Source organism: Panulirus ornatus, chromosome 55 (assembly GCF_036320965.1).
Source record: "Panulirus ornatus isolate Po-2019 chromosome 55, ASM3632096v1, whole genome shotgun sequence".
Classification (NCBI taxonomy): Eukaryota; Metazoa; Arthropoda; class Malacostraca; order Decapoda; family Palinuridae; genus Panulirus; species Panulirus ornatus.
The window spans coordinates 23,272,367-23,294,154 of NC_092278.1; the positions used below are offsets into that span (position 1 = coordinate 23,272,367).

General features: G+C 37.6%; 1 protein-coding gene across 1 annotated transcript in view; it reads right to left on the reverse strand.

Annotated features, from left to right (window-relative positions):
• LOC139765561 (endoplasmic reticulum transmembrane helix translocase) overlaps window positions 1-21,311 on the reverse strand; it is a 42,104-nt gene extending 20,793 nt beyond the window's left edge. The window contains exons 1-11 of the mRNA XM_071693114.1: window positions 21,001-21,311; window positions 19,389-19,478; window positions 16,978-17,171; window positions 12,017-12,089; window positions 11,338-11,493; window positions 10,823-10,976; window positions 8,885-9,037; window positions 5,763-5,945; window positions 4,995-5,253; window positions 3,718-3,769; window positions 2,597-2,699 (exon numbers count right to left, since the gene is read on the reverse strand). Of these exons, the coding sequence (XP_071549215.1) occupies window positions 2,597-2,699; window positions 3,718-3,769; window positions 4,995-5,253; window positions 5,763-5,945; window positions 8,885-9,037; window positions 10,823-10,976; window positions 11,338-11,493; window positions 12,017-12,089; window positions 16,978-17,171; window positions 19,389-19,478; window positions 21,001-21,258 (1,675 nt within the window). The 5' untranslated portion in view covers window positions 21,259-21,311. The remainder of the gene's footprint in view (window positions 1-2,596; window positions 2,700-3,717; window positions 3,770-4,994; window positions 5,254-5,762; window positions 5,946-8,884; window positions 9,038-10,822; window positions 10,977-11,337; window positions 11,494-12,016; window positions 12,090-16,977; window positions 17,172-19,388; window positions 19,479-21,000) is intronic.
• Window positions 21,312-21,788: the final 477 nt, after the last annotated feature.

The window sequence follows — 21,788 nt, forward strand, 5'->3', positions numbered from 1 at the left end:
CCTCCTTTCACCCTCCTGCATGTTCAGGCCCCGATCACACAAAATCTTTTTCACTCCATCTTTCCACCTCCAATTTGGTCTCCCTCTTCTCCTCGTTCCCTCCACCTCCGACACATATATCCTCTTGGTCAATCTCTCCTCACTCATTCTCTCCATGTGCCCAAACCATTTCAAAACACCCTCTTCTGCTCTCTCAACCACGCTCTTTTTATTTCCACACATCTCTCTTACCCTTACGTTACTTACTCGATCAAACCACCTCACACCACACATTGTCCTCAAACATCTCATTTCCAGCACATCCATCCTCCTGCGCACATCTCTATCCATAGCCCACGCCTCGCAACCATACAACATTGTTGGAACCACTATTCCCTCAAACATACCCATTTTTGCTTTCCGAGATAATGTTCTCGACTTCCACACATTTTTCAAGGCTCCCAAAATTTTCGCCCCCTCCCCCACCCTATGATCCACTTCCGCTTCCATGGTTCCATCCGCTGACAGATCCACTCCCAGATATCTAAAACACTTCACTTCCTCCAGTTTTTCTCCATTCAAACTCACCTCCCAATTGACTTGACCCTCACCCCTACTGTACCTAATAACCTTGCTCTTATTCACATTTACTCTCAACTTTCTTCTTCCACACACTTTACCAAACTCAGTCACCAGCTTCTGCAGTTTCTCACATGAATCAGCCACCAGCGCTGTATCATCAGCGAACAACAACTGACTCACTTCCCAAGCTCTCTCATCCCCAACAGACTTCATACTTGCCCCTCTTTCCAGGACTCTTGCATTTACCTCCCTTACAACCCCATCCATAAACAAATTAAACAACCATGGAGACATCACACACCCCTGCCGCAAACCTACATTCACTGAGAACCAATCACTTTCCTCTCTTCCTACACGTACACATGCCTTACATCCTCGATAAAAACTTTTCACTGCTTCTAACAACTTGCCTCCCACACCATATATTCTTAATACCTTCCACAGAGCATCTCTATCAACTCTATCATATGCCTTCTCCAGATCCATAAATGCTACATACAAATCCATTTGCTTTTCTAAGTATTTCTCACATACATTCTTCAAAGCAAACACCTGATCCACACATCCTCTACCACTTCTGAAACCGCACTGCTCTTCCCCAATCTGATGCTCTGTACATGCCTTCACCCTCTCAATCAATACCCTCCCATATAATTTACCAGGAATACTCAACAAATACTCAACTTCTTAAAATAATGGCAGTAATCTAGGCAGTTGTGAAATAGGAAAATCTAATAAATAATGCATTAAATATCATGAGGGCAGTGAATTAGCAGCACCTCCACAATGCAAGTCTACTAAAACTATCATATACTTTCTTCAGTTCCATAAATGCTATATACAAAGCCCTCTCTTTTTCTTTTTCCAAGTATTTCTCACACTTGATGCATACACCCTATACATCTAATGTGGTAACACTGGTCCTCCCCAATCAGATGTACTGTGCATCTCATGACCCTTCAGTCATCACTACCCTTACATTTTACCAGGTATACTCAACATACTTAAAGCTCTGTTTGTCTATCTATACCTCTGATGCTTGTTCCAACTGTAACTCCCTCAAAGGGGTCACTATCGCAACGGAGTCTCCATAACTAAAGAACTCCAGTGTCACTTACCTAAATTAGTACAATTAGTACAAATGTCCGATCAAAAATATCAAACTGTCAGTTTTGTATGCAGCATCCCCCTCTTATAAAGAAATCTAGAAGTGTTAACATCTGTTTGAATCTATCTATCTTCTATCTACATCTCTGATGCCTGTTCCCACCAGCTCTGTGATTAAAGAATTTCCTTGCTTTCATAAATGCATATTATACATGCATTCTGATAGTCCCCAGGCATCTCAACCTTGGATACAGGTATCAAAAAGCCTGACTAAGAAAATAATAAGACTATAACTCTCTCCTCAGAAACTTAACTGTCATCCCATCTACTCTACTCCTGCTGCTCTGCCAAATGTAATCTCATCCAAGGCTTTCAATACCTCTTCTCTTTTCATCATACCATTCACCAAGACTTTTTCACCCTACATATTAGTCCCAAACACAGCACATCATCAAACATATTCATCAATCCTTCAAAGTACTTGCTCCATCTCCTGCAAATCTTCGTTACCTGTTAGAATTTTCTCAGTAGCTCCCCTCACTATTAATAACATTACACCATGTTAACCTACAGTACCTAAGTTATCACATATCATTGTTAATAAATTGTGAGAAGATAGACTACAAAAGCAAACAGTAGAGTAGGTCAAAGGTAAGGCCTCTGTTACTTCTTTCATCTTTAAGTTCACAGATTAGGAAACTTGGTCAAACAGTTATTAAGGAAAATAAGACCAATACTTTACATTATGGCCACATTATTACACTGGACTTCATCCATCTACAAGAATGGAAAAAAGAAAAGGATGAGGAAGGAGAGAAAGAAAGGGAAGAGGAAAAGAAAAGAAAGCACATGAAGGAAAACCTCAAAATGTAATAAAAAAAATCTCATATAGTGTCAATATAAAGATAGTAAGCAAGCTAAGTCTTACCTTTAACAAGTGTCCAGTCAATGGCAGCTAAAGTTGCTTTCTCCTGAGGATCTCCTACCAAACCATCCTCAAGCTGAACTAATGAGTGACATGAAGCAACCACCTGAAATTAGATTTGTTAACTTTAAATATTATCCGTGAATCCTTGATTGTAAAACTGTTAGTCAATGTTCAGAAAATCATATCTATCTATATCATGAAAAATGGAAATGAAAAATGAGAAAACAAGAAAAAGTCCAATAAAATATTGAAGAGAGCATCTTTTGGAAGGGGGATTAAGTAATACATATACCTTTTGCCTCTACAGTATCAGATATATGAACCTTGCACAACTCTTTTGGTGAAGGTGAAAAAAGGGAAAAATTTCCAAGAAAATATTGCATTCATACATGCAAAAACCTCTTCACTACCTAATCCCAAAATCTTTCCTTACATGGAATGGTCTCAATGGCCTACTTGATGTTCTTACTGACTACTACTGCCTCATGTGTCTACCTAATGTTCCAACCTACTACTTCTCCCTAATGTTCCTACGTAGGAACATACTACTACTACTTCATGTTTCTATTTTAATGCTCCTGCTAAAAGTTCCTTCCTACTACTTTTATCTACTGCTCCTACAATTTTTCCACAAGGCTGGGCTAATGCATTCCACTCACCACAGGAAAATCTATTTACAAAGAATAAGTTGTGTGAGTGAAGTGTCAAGTGCTATGTGTGACAAGGAGATGCTGTATATTTGTGGACAGAATGCCAGTAGTCCATGTGTGGGTGAGGTAAGAAGAAAAGAGAGCTAACTGGGTTAGAGGAGTGCAACTTGAAAACCACTGATGTGCTGGCTCACTACACAGCCAACACTAAGCCATCCAATACCCATAAGGGTAGTACAGGTAATGCACCTCCCTGCTAGGTGGCTGCCTACCACTATTCTCCCCCAAAAAAACTCCTTACTGTTTCTAGTAGCTTTTCATTCATATGCCTACTAACTGGAATATCTAAGACTGCACTCTAAAACTTGCTGTTTAACTGCATCTCATTTTTCAAAACTATAACTTTTCAATTTACAGTAATGACTTAAAAGACTGATTTTCAATGTGATAAACTAGCATAACAGCTCTTACCTGTATAGTTTCTAATCGAGCTTCTTTAACTGGTACAACATCACTCGTTCCACTGAAATCAAATAAAAAATATTAGCTTTTTGTCCAAGCCTCAGTCCTTTAGCACCTTTCATCTGGGGAAAAGAGATGAAATTTTTTTGATGCTGGGCCACTGTATTTTTGCAATTTAATGGTGAAAGGTCTCCAATCTCAACTTCCCCCTTCCTAACAGCTTTCTAAGATGAACAATGATGTAAAGGTTTTCATAGCCTAATCCCTGAAACCAGTCCTGTCTGCAGATATATTCATGATGATTCATCCCATCCCAGACAGCCACATTTAGCCATTGTATCATACTGAACAAAATGGTGAAATTGCCATTTTCACGCATCTTAAGAGAGGAGGCTGCACTGAACTAAAAACTGGGGATCAAAAAACATACTTGGGAACATAAGCAAGGATAATGTGAATATTGAAAAAGCTTCAGGTTTTCACTCAAATTAATGTGATCTATTGGGTAAAGTCACTCGGAGATACAAATTATCACTTTCTAAGCAGAAATATCAAAGAACATCACAATCAAATTCTGCAGTTATCTTTTTCACCGCAGCAGTCCTATTATTCATGGAACACTTTGAGTATCGGATATTCTCATATATTCTAAAATCATATCTCCATCCATTTATTACAATTTATCAAAACATGATCTTTTTCAAATGATAAACAATTTCAGCTAGTGAAACAATGTTTACATTTCTTATAACCCCTTTAAATCATACTGCTCCATTGCCAGGTATATGAAGCATTCCATGAGTACTGTCAAGCATACATTGTGATATGTGTGGTATATCTCTATATGTTTTAGTTACTAACAATGTGACAACTAAGGGCCTTCCCCACTAATATCATCTATCTTTCAAGAGTGTCACAACTTCATAAATCATCACATAATGTGAGGGTGCAGATCTAATATACAGGTTTTCTCAACATCAGCACAGGGACTGACAGGAATACAAGAAAATTAGGATGTTGCATCTCACAATAATGCATGGCATACCACAACAGTAAAAGTATTAATGGCTGCCTATTTTGCCTCAAGGCAGAGGCAAATGATTCGAGAATTTTCATCACATATATCCCAGCTGCAGTGAACAGAATATATTCAAATAAATAAAAAACTGGGGCATCTACAACCCAGCATCAGTGAATGGGTTAAACAGCAAATTGTACGACAAACAAAATGTAAGCCATAAATCACGCTTGGGAAGATAAAGATAATAAGTAATAATCATACTTACTCTAAACCAGCCACCCCTTCCACCACCAGATCATCACTGGTTAAAGTTCCTGTTTTATCAAAACAGCAGACATCTATTTTTCCAGCAAATGGAATGCGAAAAGGCTCAGTGCAGTACACAAACAGCTTGGACAGTGACAGTAGTGAAGTATTCACTGCTAATGATAATTCTATGGGAAGTTCTGGTGGTACTACTGATGTAAGAATGAGAGTACACTCCAAGAATAACTTGTAGCGATTTCTGTCGGGGTCTTCTGTACCTGTAAGGAAGAATTTCATAAAAACATGAAACCATACTTATCAAATCATTATCTCTATTATATAACACTATACCTAAAGTATCTATGCTAACAGAACCTTGATTTTTGTATTTCAACAGGTACAAGTTCTATGGCGTATCTGCCTCTGACCTGTTGAATCACCAGCTGGGCAACTGTTAACAATGAAAACCTATCAAGTGCAAGTCCTTGATGTGTCAAAAACTTAGCAAGATTAACAAATCATTAGCTATAAAGTCAAGCAAGGTGTTGATACTAAATAAAAATAAAGATGCTTCACATTAGAAAAAAATTACTACATCATTAAAACAATATCAACTTCATTAAAATTACTATATCATTAAAACAATATAAACTTCCTTTTCCATATGTTGTACAAAGTCATGTTGATCAACTGCATACATATAACAAAGAAAAAATATACCAGCTCTGCCCAGCTACTGACTCAACAGCATCTTGCTGTCAGGACAGAGAGCTGAATCTGAGCTTACCCTTGATCCAGACATATGATGCTGCAGCTATGGCAAATATCAGCAGGAAGAGGATAAACGCAAAGGTTTCCAAGTTGTTGGCAGTCACACGGCTCACACCATACAGAATGGTTCGAAGCAATTTTCCCTGAGCAGTGTTGAAGTTTGTGCGAAGAACGTAGCAAACACAACCATTATCAGGAGCTGAAAAAAAGAAGCAGAGATATAATTCTTAAATATTCATTCTTTCATCCTTCTGCTGGTTATGAGCAAGATTATCTTTTCCAGTAACATGCATAGCATGAGCCTATCTATATCTGCCTATTATCATCTCTAACTTTATGACCGTCAACAGAGGATGGATTGAATGCATACATGTACCTTTTGGGGAACTTGAAAACCTAGTCCCAATCTCATTAGCTGAAACACATGGATGAAACTCACGGATACTATCAGAAATTCAGTGATCATGTAAATAAAAAAGGCTAACCAATGACTCAATGACAGACAAAATGATCCCAAAGTGTCTACCATGCTACATACGTAAAATAAAAATGCAATCAAGAAAAAAATTTGTTAAAAATTAAGAAAATCTAATTCTATTACAATTCTAACAATGTTAAAGAATACCAAAATTCAGTGTCTAGGATACAGCTAATTCTTTTTCTTTTTTATAGTAGCTGACAAGGCACTGACAAGATTATAACCTAAATGAAGCCACATCCAGTTAAAAAAGTAAAATGAGTTTACTATAAAATACAAGGGAAACAATATGAGTTCATCAGATGCTTATATACCTGACTCTTAAAAAGGATTTAATCATAAGGAGAGGATAAGATAATGAAAGGAAGGTAATTCCACAGCTTTAATATGCAGTCGCACTAGAGATCATATCTGCCAATCTTCACAAAAATGGTCTCCACACAGGTACCAAATGAGGAAGAAGTGTGCCTCTGAACTTGCACCTAAGCTTGTTCATCTGTTCCATTTCTGCTTAAAAACCAAAGCTTTTCCTTCTCCTTGGAAATACGCATTGATACATCCCATCCCTAAGAAGGGTGACCATTCTGACCCCACTAAACATCATCCTTCTGCTTCGACATCTACCATTTCCAGTCTGAATTCATCTTCAACTCCCATATCTTTAAACACCACGAAATTCACAGTTTTCTCTCTGACTACCAGTATGGCTTCCATACGGCAAGATCCACTGGTAATATTATTTCCTATCTTACTTATGTCTGGTCATCATCCCTGAAAGATTCTGGGGAGTCATGTGTAGCTATCCTTGACATATCTAAGGCTTTTGACAGGGTGAGGCATCAGGGTCTCATCTCTAAGCTCCCCTCTTTTGGTTTCCCTCCCTCACTTTGCTCCTTGATATCTAGCTTCCTCTCCGGCCAATCTATCTCTATGGTTGTTGATGGATCAGCCCCCCCTTTTCTCCATCAACAGCAGTGTCCCTCAAGGTTCTGTCCTGTCCCCTACACTTTTCCTCTTTTTTTCAATGATTTCCTTTCCTCCACGAATAATCCAATGCACTCATACAGTGATGACTCAACATCCTTCAATTCTGCTCCCTCTTCTCTCAATTGATCTGCATCTTGTCTTGACACAGCTTCCTAAATATAGTCAGACTTAGACAGGATATCTCAGTTGGGTAGACAAAATCTTGTTAACTTTAATGCCTCTAAGACCTAATTTCTACCCATCTCTCTATCGAAAACTCCTGACAACTCACTTCTCCTTAGATGGTTCTGTTATTCCACCTCAACTCAATAAACATACTTTGTACTACTGTAACATCCACTCTATCTTGGAAACCCTACATTACAGGAACAGTTAAGTCAGCCTCTGAGAAACTGGGTTTCCTGTTTAGATGTTGAAAATTCTTCTCTTCTGAACAGTTGCTCCATTTATACAAGGGATTGATTTGCCCTTGTATAGAGAACTGCTCTCATATTTGGGGTGGTTCTAGCTCTGTATCCTTACTTGACAGAGTCAAGTCAAAAGCATTCTGACTTATACTGTCCCAGGTTAACTGCCAAACTTGACTCCCTTGCCCTATGCCAAAATGTTGGTTCACTTTCCCTCTTCAATAGGTACTACTCTGGTTTTTGCTCCCAAGAGCTGGTTGCTTGTGTGCCCCACCACGAGCTAGACCACACAATACTCAGCAAGCTGCTGCATCACATGATTATTTTGTGGCCATTGGCAACACAAGGGTGGGCCATTTTGATACCTGCTTCTTTCCCTACATGTCAAAGATTTGGAACTGTCTACCTTCTCATGTCTTTCCCAATACCTATGACCTAGCACATTTCAAAAGACAGGTCTTTCACATCCTCAAAAATTCATAAATACTTTCCCTTGTCTTTTCTTTTTCTGCTTCATATTTCTCTATTTCAATTACAGCCCGGCCTTGATGTGGAGTTTTGTCCATGACTGGTGCATTCAACTTAAAAAAAAAAAAAGTTATGTATTATAAGTCTTACTTTTAGAAGCTAGGACACATGCAGAAACTCAGGGCAGCATAGGCAGTGCCATCAACTCATAGTACAAAAGAAGCGATGTAATATCATGGTAGACAGAAAAAGATAAGTGAAGAAAGGGGATAACAAAGACAATCAATAAGGTAAAATGCTTTCCAGTCCATTCAGTCCACTGGAAGAAAAGCCATCCTAGATATGTGAGTAGGACTTCAAGCTGCAGAGAACAAGACACCAACAGAAATGTAGTAGCAGCCTTGAAAAAATCAAATCATTGTAGTATCCATACAACAACCTCTGCCTTTAGGAACCTTATTCTGTCATGTTCATCACATTAGGGTTTCCAGTACAGTACAAAGAGGAGGATAGGGTTATAATAAAGTTCATGATGTTGCAGGATGGTATTGCTGAATTTTGATATTTGAGAGCAGCAAATGAGTGAGCATTAGAGATATAGGCAGCAACTATTTTAGCATGACTAAGAGAATAGGCAAAGATGAAAAACCTTGGAAAAAATAAAGATGGCTGGAAAAGAAAGAAGTCAATCCATCAATAACTACACCAATGGAGTGGCTAGAGAGAAACCTATGCAACTGAGTACTGAAAAGTATAAAAGCCAATGGTATAAAGCAGAGACAAAAATCAGTAACTAACCTCTCAGTCCTGTTACAGTTTTACTGGGAGGAGAGTGCTGGACAACCTTGGTGCCCCCAAACAGAACATGAAGTTTGGCATCAGCAGCTAAGTCCAGATGGTGATCGAGTTCCACAGCTTCCAGGCTCTCTTTCATTTGAGGCACTGATTCTCCTGATAAGGAAAAAAGGAAATAAAACAATTATATCACTCTCTTATATACAACATTCAATTTGTACAACAAGCCAGTTTGGCTTCCCACAAACTAGTATACCATATATGCTATCTCTTGATATACTGCATTCTGAAAGAAGACTACAGTCTCTATCATGGAGCAATCTGGATACTTGTAGCAAAATAACAAAAATAATACATGGCATAACTTAATACAGTTTCTAGTTATGCTGATAAGATGGATAATTTGAGGAAAGTGACATTTACCTCATAACTTTGCATATCACAGCTTGTAACAATCAAATTTTGCTCACATCAAAAGAGAAAGGTATGTGGGGCTTGGTTGTGGATGGGAAGCTGTGATTTTGGTGCAATACACATGACAGCTAGAGAATGGACATGAGTGAGTAAGGCCTTTTCTTCATCCGTCTCTGGCACTACCCTGCTCATGTAGAAAACAGCAAACAACTACAAAAAATAAGGTAAGAGAGAACATCAAATGATGGTCTTTCATACATCCAAACCCCTTATATATTTCTGAGATTACAGGTCTTAACATCTTCATCATTGTTTTTCAATGGTTCTGCTTCCCTCTATCATATCTAAATTCCTTATCTTTCATTCCTTGTGCATAATTTCTAAGGAAACAGTCATTCTTTCGCACACCAATTCTAACCGCACAGATATGGAAGCTGTTCCAATCACACAACAGCCAAATGACCACAAGAAATACATCAGTAATATTTTGAGTGACTGGAGGGTCTACGTCACTTGGATGTTCAGTCACAGACAAAAGTCCGGCTAAAACTTGATCAAATCAGTAGAGCTGCAATGAATAGCACTTTTAGTATATGTGAGGTTTTCAACAAAATCACTCATTATGAACAAACACAGGTGAAACTCCATATTCAATTATATCACAGTATAATACAGTTGAATTCTTATTCTCCATACTGTTTCAATTTCTGTGCAGTTTATGAGGCAATACAAATCATCACTCAAAGAATACCTGCTTGCTCTCATATTCTGCCTGGCATTTATCTCCTCTACTTTGTTGAATGTTTTCAACGAAAGAGTGATGAGAGCTCTGGGATAAGCAACTTAAGTGTTCACATGCATTTTTGAATGTGTAGACAACTATAAGTTCATGCACAAAGAACCTACTGAAAGGAATGTACCATATCATCAAGCACACAAGTAACTTCACAACAATCTAACTTTCACACTTAAATGTTAACAGCACTTATCAAGTTTTCACTAAAAAAGATCTCTGATAGCTTCTTTACTAAATAAAGAAAAAAAACATGAATGACATTTCTCTAATACTTAACCCTACTTTGAGTCCTAGTTTTCAATCTTCAACATAAACCACCAGCTATCATGTTCAACCATCTGTTTCTAACACAAAAGCACATATTTTCATCAAGACCTACATATTCCTCATCTATGCTCACAACCAAACTGTCACGAAGTGAGACGGCATTAGGAACTGAGCCTACATGGTAATATTCTCGTTGTGCTTCATCTTTTGTTTCTACTCTTGACTATGATAATACAGGAGTGAAGGATTTCCAGTCAACAACTTCTTACTCCTAAGTCCCCTTTATGGACATGCAGACGGTACATGGGTAGTGTTGTTTCTCCTCCATCCCAAAGGATAATGATCCCATATATTTCTTAAAAATATATCAATCATAAGTTGAAGCCCTGACATCATAGTTAACTTTTTTCATCATGTCCTAGAAAAAGCCCACAAGTACTCCAAGTGAAGCCTTAAGCACTAACCTGTAAGCATGCTTTCATCAACTACACATGGCCCTCTCAGCAGGAGTAGGTCACATGGGACAAGATTGTCATTCTGGCTTCGACCAACACTTACAATGTCTCCAGGAACAAGCTGATCTGTCATTACAGAACGCCACCTTCGGTTTCGGTACGCCTGCAGGAACAGAGAAACTGACAAACAAATACTCAGAATACACTCTCTGTGACATACAAAAATAATGATTCACATTAAAGTGCCAATTCTTTCTCAGTAATCAAAAACGGTTATAGCAAGAGATATAAGAATGAATGGCATGGGACACAAAGCCCATATTCAAGACTTGGACAAAATCAATAAAAAACACATGTAGTGAGGACATATATGCACAAGAAATTCCTAAGACAGGGGTTTGATAAAGGAAGTAATGAAAATATAGTAGTTGGAAACACCAAACACCCTGTGGAAAAAATTCCAGGAAAGGTCAGTACAATAAAAAATGATTCATCACAAAGGAGTTGAAAAAAAAAAACTTTACCTGAATCATGTATGGTTTTGCCCCCATTTTGCGAATCTCTGACATGTTCCGCAGCTGCTGCTGTACTAGAGTGCACTCAAAGATAACCAGCATAAATAATGTGAAGAGGGAGTAGTACCAGTATTCATCCAAACACCATAATCCCACACAGAACACCTGAAATAAATACCTATCACTAACATCATATATTGATAATGCTACAGACAGCACTAGGTTTTCTCAATTTTGCAGGCCTATTTGTTTCAAATCTCGAGCTAAGTTTTCTAATTTTCTCAGGCCTATTCACCTCAAATTCTGAGGCACCTGACAGATCTTTGAAGATCATTAAGTAATACTCATACCAGCTGTTAATCTAATCATATAAAAGTCAACCCCTAATAAGAATTCAAGTTTTTAATATGCACACCTCAAAACCCATCATAAACATAAATCATAAATTTCTGGCTAAATGGAGCTGCAACACCATAATTGTAATGTGAACCCTCTAGTCCAGATCTTATTACAAATAATCTTCTGCCCTGTCTAACACTGTAGAATAGCAAGAGATGCAAGTCCACCAGAGTGACATTGGTGTCCTTGCTCAGCAAACTAAAATAAAGGATAAGCAAAGTAAAAGTAATGGAATCATAAGCAAACTATAACTATCACTAAAGTAGTCTTACTACTTACAACTACTGACCTGGAACACAAAGAAGGGTGCTGTGGCTCTCTCCTTGAAAAGCTCCATGAACTCAGGTACATCCATCTGAAGGCTGAAAATAATATATGTGCTTTTTGCAATGAAAAATATTGAAAGTTATTTCAAATTTAATGAGGTATATCACTGTATCTACTGATTCTGGATAGTCCATATTGAAAATGTAACAAAGCCCACCCTAAAACAATGGATAACATTAAAAGCAATACAGTAAATAACTTATTTCCTGGGAATTATTTACCTATACTTTAAATGAACATCTAACATAAACTTCACACTTGAGAAAGGTTAGTCAAGCAGAAACTTCAAAATGTATGATGTGTACATCTTCACAAATCAAAGAGTTAAAACATTTTGTACACAGACTAATTTCTGCATTATAACAGAAACCAAAAGAAAACAGGCTAGGCAGTCCTGTCTAGTCAAAGCAGCTAGATCCTAACACAAAAGCCCAACTACCCTGAGTATACACTCCCCCTACCACATACCTTCTGTGTATCACTCAATCATGGGGCTCTTAAATAAACAAATGAAGCTCTTAAGCTCATCTAACCCTATCAAGATCACATTGAACTCAAAAACTAAAAGATCAATTAACCATAAGAAGAGTGAAAATCATAAACCATAACATAGGTGGGTTGGTAGTAGATCAGTAAACAAGTCGAAACTTTTTCTGCTAACATGATCTAGTTTTGGCCAAATGTAGAATGCAAGCAGTTTGCTGAACATTTCCTCATAAATATACTGAAATATACTTTAACATTTGCCAGCAGACAGTCTGTCTCCTATACTGTTTTCCTACTGTAAGACTCTGGTAATACGGGTGAAAGTAATACTTTGAGGAGGTTTGGGCATGTGGAAAGAATGCAAGACCAGGAGTTTATGAGGAGAGTGTATGATAGTATAATTAAAGGGGTTGCTGTGAGTGGAGAACCACCTGTGACATGAGCAAACAGGGTAGAGGAATACTGATGGTAGAGAAACAGAAGATTGTATGGAATGGTGCATGCAAGGGAGGCATGTATGGACAGGTATAAGTGAAGACCCTTTTGCCATGGCCACCCCTTGATGGGAGTTCCCAGAGGGGACAGGCATCAAAGATATAGACAGAATTCATGGAAAAGTTCTGGATTCTCCAATGCCTTGCTCACCATCAATGAAGGACTTCATCCATCTTTGCACACTTCGTAGTGCCAGCCCTGTAGTTTCAGCTATTTCTTTATTACACTTCCCTGCCTTGTACAAGGTTATAATAACAGCTATATCCTCTGTTAACAAGTCCTTAGGGCCAGGCATTGCAGCACAAACCCACCACAAAGCACACGTGGGTAGGATAAAAAAGCAGATGTCAGGGGGACAACAGAAAAATACATTTACCCACCACAACAGCTCCAGGCAGATTGACTGCCACCTGTTGCTAACCCTCCCCAACCACCAATGTCCATGATCTGCCTGAGTATTGTTCACAATCTCAAAGTCATGTTTTGGGGGCATGATACAAACAAGTGAAAAATACTGGCACAGGCACTATCACACCTATTTTTTCTGCCAGGACTGTATATACACCAGCTATAGTAACTCCTTCACATCTTCCTACAAAACCACCTGTCATGTTAAATCGTCACTGTATTTTCTGCCATATTAATGTTATTATTATTTTGTCAAAACATTACTGAATTTGTTTATGGTCAAAATTTTTCTGCATACTTAACTTTTTTTGGCATGTCCTGGGGCTGAAATTTCTATTGTATGAACATATCTCCTGACTCCAATTATATATTAGGAGTTTATGGAAAAGATGGTCCCTCTTACTGGATTATGCTTAATGATCAGTTTTACAGGAACGTATCCACTCTGTCTCTGGGGTACAGGTGAACTCCATCTCACAGAGTACTTAATACTCAAAAAGACAACATCATGAGCCTCTATAATTATTAGCAAAGAGATGGAACACACAATACTACTCAATACAAATCAACCATCATCAGACATGAAGATCATGAATGGTGGAACAAGACTGTTCCAACAACTGACCAGCACTGCATTTGGCACAGGTGGTTACTGGGCAACTGGATTGTTCAAGCTACAACTTAAATTCTCCTTGAACTGATCCTTTAACAAAACGAGTTCTGAACTAAAAAAATTCCCTTGTACATGACTGTTCCACCACAGGATAAGAACTGCCCACTTAATGGCATCTTGCAGGAACTCACCAGCCCTTGTAACTTTACAAAGTAACAAATGACTGTTCATAAGCTAAAATAACCTTAATAAGAAAGCTAGCTATTGAGAAATTTAAGTATTTTGCACTCGGATCAGCTAATTCAAAATTCACCTTATCAGCCCAGCAGATAACTGATGATACAATGCGTAGAACTCACTTCCGAGTTCCTCAATCGAAACTTCAGTAGAGGAAGATGGCAGTCTCCAGCCACCTCTATGCCTCTGCAAAAAAACCAACCATTCATCCTTTGGTCTCATAACCACCCGTGAAATTGATAGCATTCCTAGACCAACTAAATGCCTACAGAGCTGCATGTTCCATCAACAGGCTGTGTCTGAATTTTGGACACTAAGTTGATAAATGTATATCACTTGATTTAGAATAAATTTTTGACTTGAATGGTACACATGTTTAATAGTGACATGAACCAAGTTACAAGCCAAATTTGAGTATGTTCATGATTATTGCCAGTGCAGCTTTCCAATATCATTCATACTATCTTCTGAACATTAATGATGAAAGATTATGATTCATTACAGTGCGACTTCACAGCTCTTCAAGAATTTAGGCAAAGCCAATATGCTGTTCCTCACAAAAGCAATGTTAATCACATTTCATAAAAACTTAAAAGTTCATAAAAAAGCAAAGTCTCATCACTAAAAAAACAGCCCTACAGCAAACAGTTATGGCTCTGGCATGGACTGGATTTATGGAGCAGTAAGCCAGTGCCTAAGGTGCAAGTACGCTGTAACCGAGGGTGGGGTACAAACTTCATTCTTTTATTTCTTAACGAACTGGTCCACAGGAAGCAGTTGTTCAGGACAGGAGAGTACTTCACAAGGATATCTAGCAGTCATAACAACACAGGACTGCCGAGCATGTAATAAATTTCAAGTGCAGATGTGTAAAAGCAACACCTGAAGCATTTGGTATGGATATTAACTATCAAATGCATGACAATTGCTTTCTGCTTACATAATAATAAATAAATATCATTCTGACCACTTCTTCCCACCTTAATGAGCTACAAGTCATATCAGCCTTTACAACATTTACTGCTTAAGCCTATGGCTAATGTCCTAAAGGTACTTCCATTAAAATCACTACAAAGGCATTCAGTATTTCAGTATTTGTCAAAAGCTTGTTACTCTGACATCCTGTAGTCCTTAAAAAATATCTATAATAAGATCTTTGGCTAAAGCTTAAACGAATCAACAGAAATCACATGCAGTTAAACCCATGGACTGTAATGGATGATGAGGGGAAGACCCAGTTGCTAAGTAGTGCTGTATGTCTGATCCTCTCTTACGTTAATCTAATAACAAAAACAAACATTATCTATATTGTACATCAATTAGCTTTAAACATATTACCATATCTATGAGGAGGAGCAGATGCAATATAGTCTTAGGCTCTACTTACAAAGATCCTCAATTTATAACAAATATACTAATGTTTATAAGGAGTTTCACAACAGAACCACTTCTAATTTTTCATCATGCACATTACTCTGATTCTGAGAGTGCTACTAAGGACTCCATTCCCACAACCATACATATACAAATCCTCTCCATTTCACACAATCAAGATTCATTTCTATGAAATCCTTAGAAATAACCTTAACATTAAAGATTTAATTCACTGCATCTATCCACCTCTTTCATGGTCTAACTCTCCTTGTACTTTCACTATGATATCATATATCTTAACCTATCATCTGCCATGATTGGTACACTGCCAGAGCACCTTACTTAAACCCCTGTTTATTAGTCTTTCAAACAATTTCTTGACAAACATCCTTCTCATATCATCACTCATCTTAACCCCCAATTCCAACTATACTATGTACATTATTGATCTCTAATATTCTTATACTCACATCTTTTCAATAGCCTCCTCTTAAAACATATCAAACCCACTTACCATTCTATCCAGTTAATCCTCTGAACCAGTTAAGACTAACTGTAGCTGCAACTTACAGAAAGACACACAAAGCAAATAGTTGTTGGATAAGGCTTTAACTACATTACAAAAACTTAACTTTCAGCCTCAGTATCATTAGCAGTGCATTCTGAAGTTTGGAAATCATCCAGCTTTTCATTATTTAGCCAACTTTGCTAATTTACCATGTCCAAGGTTGCACTTTTTAATCAAAAATCATAAATTCAGCAGCTGAGGTATACTTCATTCATGGGCAATATTCTATAAATTTTTCAATTGTGACTGGATATTAAGTAAATTCTTAGGATACATTTGTCTTCTAATACAACACTAGTACTTGTGTTGCAGTCACATATGAGAAAAAATTCTTCAGTTTTTCCAGAAGAGAAAGTTGTTCATCAATTATACTGTTGCTTCCCAAGGTTTCTGTATGGAGACGAGCCACATAAGGAATGACCATTCTGATAACTCCTTTCCTAAAAGAGCAAAGCTGTGGAATTGTCTTCCTTCTTTCATATTTCCCTCTTCCTGTAACCTTTTAACATTTAAAAGTCAGGTCTACAAATGTCAAGGAACTCAGAGTAATCTTTAAAGTCTTTTTCTCATGCTCTTCTTTTCTTCCTTACATCTGAGATGTCCACAACTGGGGTATGTTTCAGTCCATTCCATTTTTGCTACCATAAAAGAATAAACAACTGTCACCCTTTAAGTAAACTAAAACAGTGAATAGCTGTTGCCCTTTTCTAAATCAAACTGTACCTAAAAATTTAGTTCTTACTCATTTTTTCCATATTTCTGCTCTGCTGAAGCTAAATCTGTGTCCTCTTGGTAACCCCGCCATTCAGCATATGTTCTCAATTGGAGGTCCACTGGAAATTTAAGTCCAACAAACTGCTTCTTTTCGTCACTGTCCCAAATGTATTTTGTTTTTTGGAAAGTGAACCAAATACTTTCCACTGTGTCTTTACTGATCTGGAAAAAGGGATTTTGTAAATTAGGATCCATCTTATGGGTGACTGTATCACTTACATTGCAGCCTTAATCTTCATATGGCATGATCAGTATTAAATAAATATCAAGAATAAAGGATAAATAAGAAATATGTAAAACTATAAAAAGGTACTTTAGTAAACAAAAATACACAAAAACACTGATTCAACAAATAAGAATACCCTTTATGCTCAAGAATCAACTTTCACACAGTTGACCTTGAACAATTACAACGCTACTGTCCAGCACTCACCCCACTAAGACAGATATACAACGTTACATATCTTGATCTGTGGTCACACTCAGAGAAAATAGCTAGCTCACTCAGCATTACATGAATCCCCAGGGAAGGAGATCCTTGGGCAAGAAAGTAAAGAAGTGTGTATGTAACAGATCCTTGTCAAATGAGGGCCTTATGTTCCCAGAAAGGGATATGATGGGCAAAACAGCACTGCATATAATTAATACCTTCAGGCATAAATGGAAATAGAGCATCTCCTTCAATGGGATGTAACGTACAGACAAATATCTAATGATTTCCCTATCAAAAACCTCTGAGCAAATACCTGTACATAAAAATCAATCACCACACTATAAACAGAGAATATATAAAATTCATGAAGATAGTGTTGATTCATGTACAAGGAAATGAAATCATGATAATGTACAAGCTTTACAGAGAGACTTCCTTATAATGAACTTCAATGTACTGAAGTTCAACTTCTGACAGACCTTTTGAATTCCATTACACTAAGTACGAGATGTGATGGAAAATCCTGTGAAAGTTCATTACACTACAAATTTTGTCCAGTAAGGTCAGAACCATCCGACTGAGTTTGGGATGTAATGAAATATTCTATTAGCTCCCAAATTCATTCTGGAATGTTGAGCATCAAGACAACATGTGACAGCCTGTTGCGTGTCATCTCTGCACCTTTATCTCTATTTCACTGACATCCAACAGTCTTTCTGATATATATATATATATATATATATATATATATATATATATATATATGCAATTTTACCCTAATCTAAGATAGTTTAATGATGCAATACTATTTCTTGTACCATTACACCTAGAAAAATAATATAATTTAGGTAGAAATTTCAACATGGTCACAGCCTGTCAGACTGAGATACACAAATGCTTCATCAAAACATGCACTTGATACCAAGTTCTCACACAAATGCATTTTTTCAGAGGAATAAAGGCCTGTCTTTTTGTATTACATTACGACATCATAGCACTATCAGCAGTGCACTAGCTATGAGGCCTAGGACTTATTTCACCATTCCTGAGAAGCTAAAAATGATTTAGGGTCATGATTATTGAGGGTGGTGAAAGTAGCTCACACCACACGTGTGCCCTGTTTCTGATCAGGAAGTGATCTAGGTGACTCCCTCCAGCCTCTTGAGGGAGGAGTGATCTATAACACAGATGATATATGCTGGACCAAGGTAATTTTGCAGTGTACTTATAAAATCAATAATTTGCTATTGCTCCTAACAAAACTCACGATGTACTGAAATTTGGCTTCATATGAAATACGATTTTCCCCAATTAGTCTGTTGCTAACGAGAAATAATTACTGTATATCACTTATAAAATACCCCATACTATTTAGGAAGATGATCTAGTAATATTTTATTGGATTAACAGGAGATTTGTTAGTTAGATTGTCAGACCTCTGCTTAATCCGACACAGGCTTCTGCCTGTCGGCAGCCTGTAAAACAGGAGCGAACAGAAGGTATGATTATGCCAACATCTTTACATTACTTTTTCTTTCTTTCTTTCAAACTGTTCGCCATTTCCCGCATTAGCGAGGTAGCGTTAAGAACAGAGGACTGGGCCTTTGAGGGAATACCCTCACCTGGCCCAATTCTCTGTTCCTTCTTTTGGAAAATTAAAAAAAAAAACGAGAGGGGAGGATTTCCAGCCCCCCGCTCCCTTCCCTTTTAGTCGCCTTCTACGACACGCAGGGAATACGTGGGAAGTATTCTTTCTCCCCTATCCCCAGGGATTACTGTAGGGATTAATTGTGGTGTTCCAAAATAAGACAGAGGGAAAAGAAAAACATTTATAAAATAAGACTGGTAGGAGCAGAAATTTATCAGTACTAAAATGATCTAAAATCCTGAGAAATTTATCAGTACTATAATGATTTAAAATCCTAAGTAAATCAAATCCAACTTACAGGAGTTTTGTGGACCCTGACCAGTTCTGGGGAGCCATTGTTGGGAGTTGGCACCACCTTTGCTACTGTTGCTACTTTTGGATCCCTTTCCTGAAATCAAGAGGGTATTTCATCATTCACTTTATGTGGCTTTTTAACATATATACATGGATACAGTGATAAGAGAGATGAAAGCAAAACTATGGAAAAGGGGTGCAGAGATGGAGTGTGGTGGCAGCAAAAACGGATATGGAACGAGGCACGAGGTCAAGAATCCAGGCTGTGGAAATAAGCTATTTGACAAGAGCCTGTGGAGTGACTAGATAGTATGAAGAAAGAAATGTAAGGGTGTATGAGTGATGTGGTATGACAAGGAATGCAAAGGGAATGAATTGTGGAGTGGTAGAATGAGGTGATTTTGGCATGCGGAAAGAAAGCAAGACTGGGAGTTAACAAAGAGGGTGTATGATAGTACAATTAAAGGGGTTGGTAAGACAGGAAGACCACTTGCAACATGGGCAAATAGGATGGAGGAATACGGGAGGGAGAGAAATAAAAGAAAATGTGTGAAATGGTGTATATGAGGTAGGCATGTAAGGACAGAGATAACTAAGGACTCTTTTGCCGTGGCCATCCCTTGATGGGAGTTCCAGGAGGGAATGGGCATCAGAGATATAGATAGATAGATATTACAGTAACATTTGTGAATGATACTGTAAATGAGACAGGATTAATTTTCATTTTGATGGCCAATGAAGAACAAAACATTATATGATAAAATAATTCATCTTTCATCTCAGTATATATTATAAAAGAATAGGTTTTCTACCCAGAGATCTTTGGAATGGAATGTCAGTTACATCTAAGCCTCAAAATACACCATACTTGAGTTCCCGGAAAAGACTGTATGCAAAAAACACATAAACAGAGTCAAATATAACTTGGGTCCAATAAAGATACATCCTAAACTCCCAAAACTCCTCATTACTATTAACTTAGAATAACAACTGATACATACATGCTCTGCAATATCAGATTAAAATTTATCAAAATTTAAGAGGTTACAATAACAGTTGCATAGCACGATTTGGAGCATCATAGTTTATCAGATGATTTCAAAAGAAGCAAAGAAGATTATGTGTATTGGAGAAAATGTGGGATTAATTAATGTAATAGTAAGTAATACACTCATATCATTAAAAAGGAAAAAGAAATCAACTAGAAGCCAAAGTGCGGGAAAAAAATGTACCACAATTCATCTCCTGCTGAAACTGAATGACTGTTTGTATGTTGTCTGTTGACATCTAGTGCCATGTCAGAGGTGCATGTTCATGTGTGACAGGAATACATGAACTGCTGGGAGGTTAGGTGAGATTTCCACACACTAAATTCTGCTGATTCACTAAGGGTATTACAAACTTTTCTGTTACTTATAAAGTTGCCCAGATATGCCATTCTTATCTTACTTAATTTCGTTCACTATTCAGATACGACAAATCAGTCCTGTGTGGTACGAGCTATTTACATAAAAGCACCAAGGAAAATATTTGTAACTATCTAAACCCTACGAATATAAATTAAGAATTCATGAGCGACGTTTCCCAGTCTTCCTGACGCAAGATGTGAGCCTTACCTTCCTGCAAGTGAGGAGGCACCGGACATGGACAGACCAGTGACAGAAGAGACAGGTCAGGACCTGGAGACAGCCGATGCCTGCAAGAACGATGAGACCCGCCTCGAAATATTCCTCCCAGCCGTACACCCACGTCCACGCCCACGCCCATACACTATATAACAACACGAAGGGGAATATGTAGCCATGTAACAATAGCGGTCGAGGTACATATAAGCCTACAGATTGCACCAAATCATCAATACAGTTGGAAGCCATTGCCTCAGTGTATCAGACGACGCTCCAAAACACTCCGTCTCACAATCCCTTTCGTTCATTTTATATTGACAATAATTTTAACAATCTTAATCAAATAATAATACATTTACCAATTACGTATTTCAGTAACTTATAAAGAAATATGGTAAAACACTACGAGTTAACATCTTATTACAGATTCACTAGTTCTGTGCTAAATTTTTTGGTTAAAGTCATATAAGAGTGTTCGAATAAAGGCGACAAAACAGTATACAGTGGAGGCGGAAGATGCGCACCGACCTCCACACTTCCACGTAATTTTGACATAATGTGACATAAGGTTTGTCCTGCAGCAGCATGATCCCTCCATATATCATTCACAGCCTCGTATAAACAGGAGTGAATTATTCAAGTCGTAAATCGTACCAACTTTAGTTTTTAAGCACACAACAAAATGTTTACAATGTAAAACCATGAATACTGTTACTAGAATTGCTGTCGCTTGGAAATATATCATTGTTATTTTAAAATACATAAAATATAATGATTTA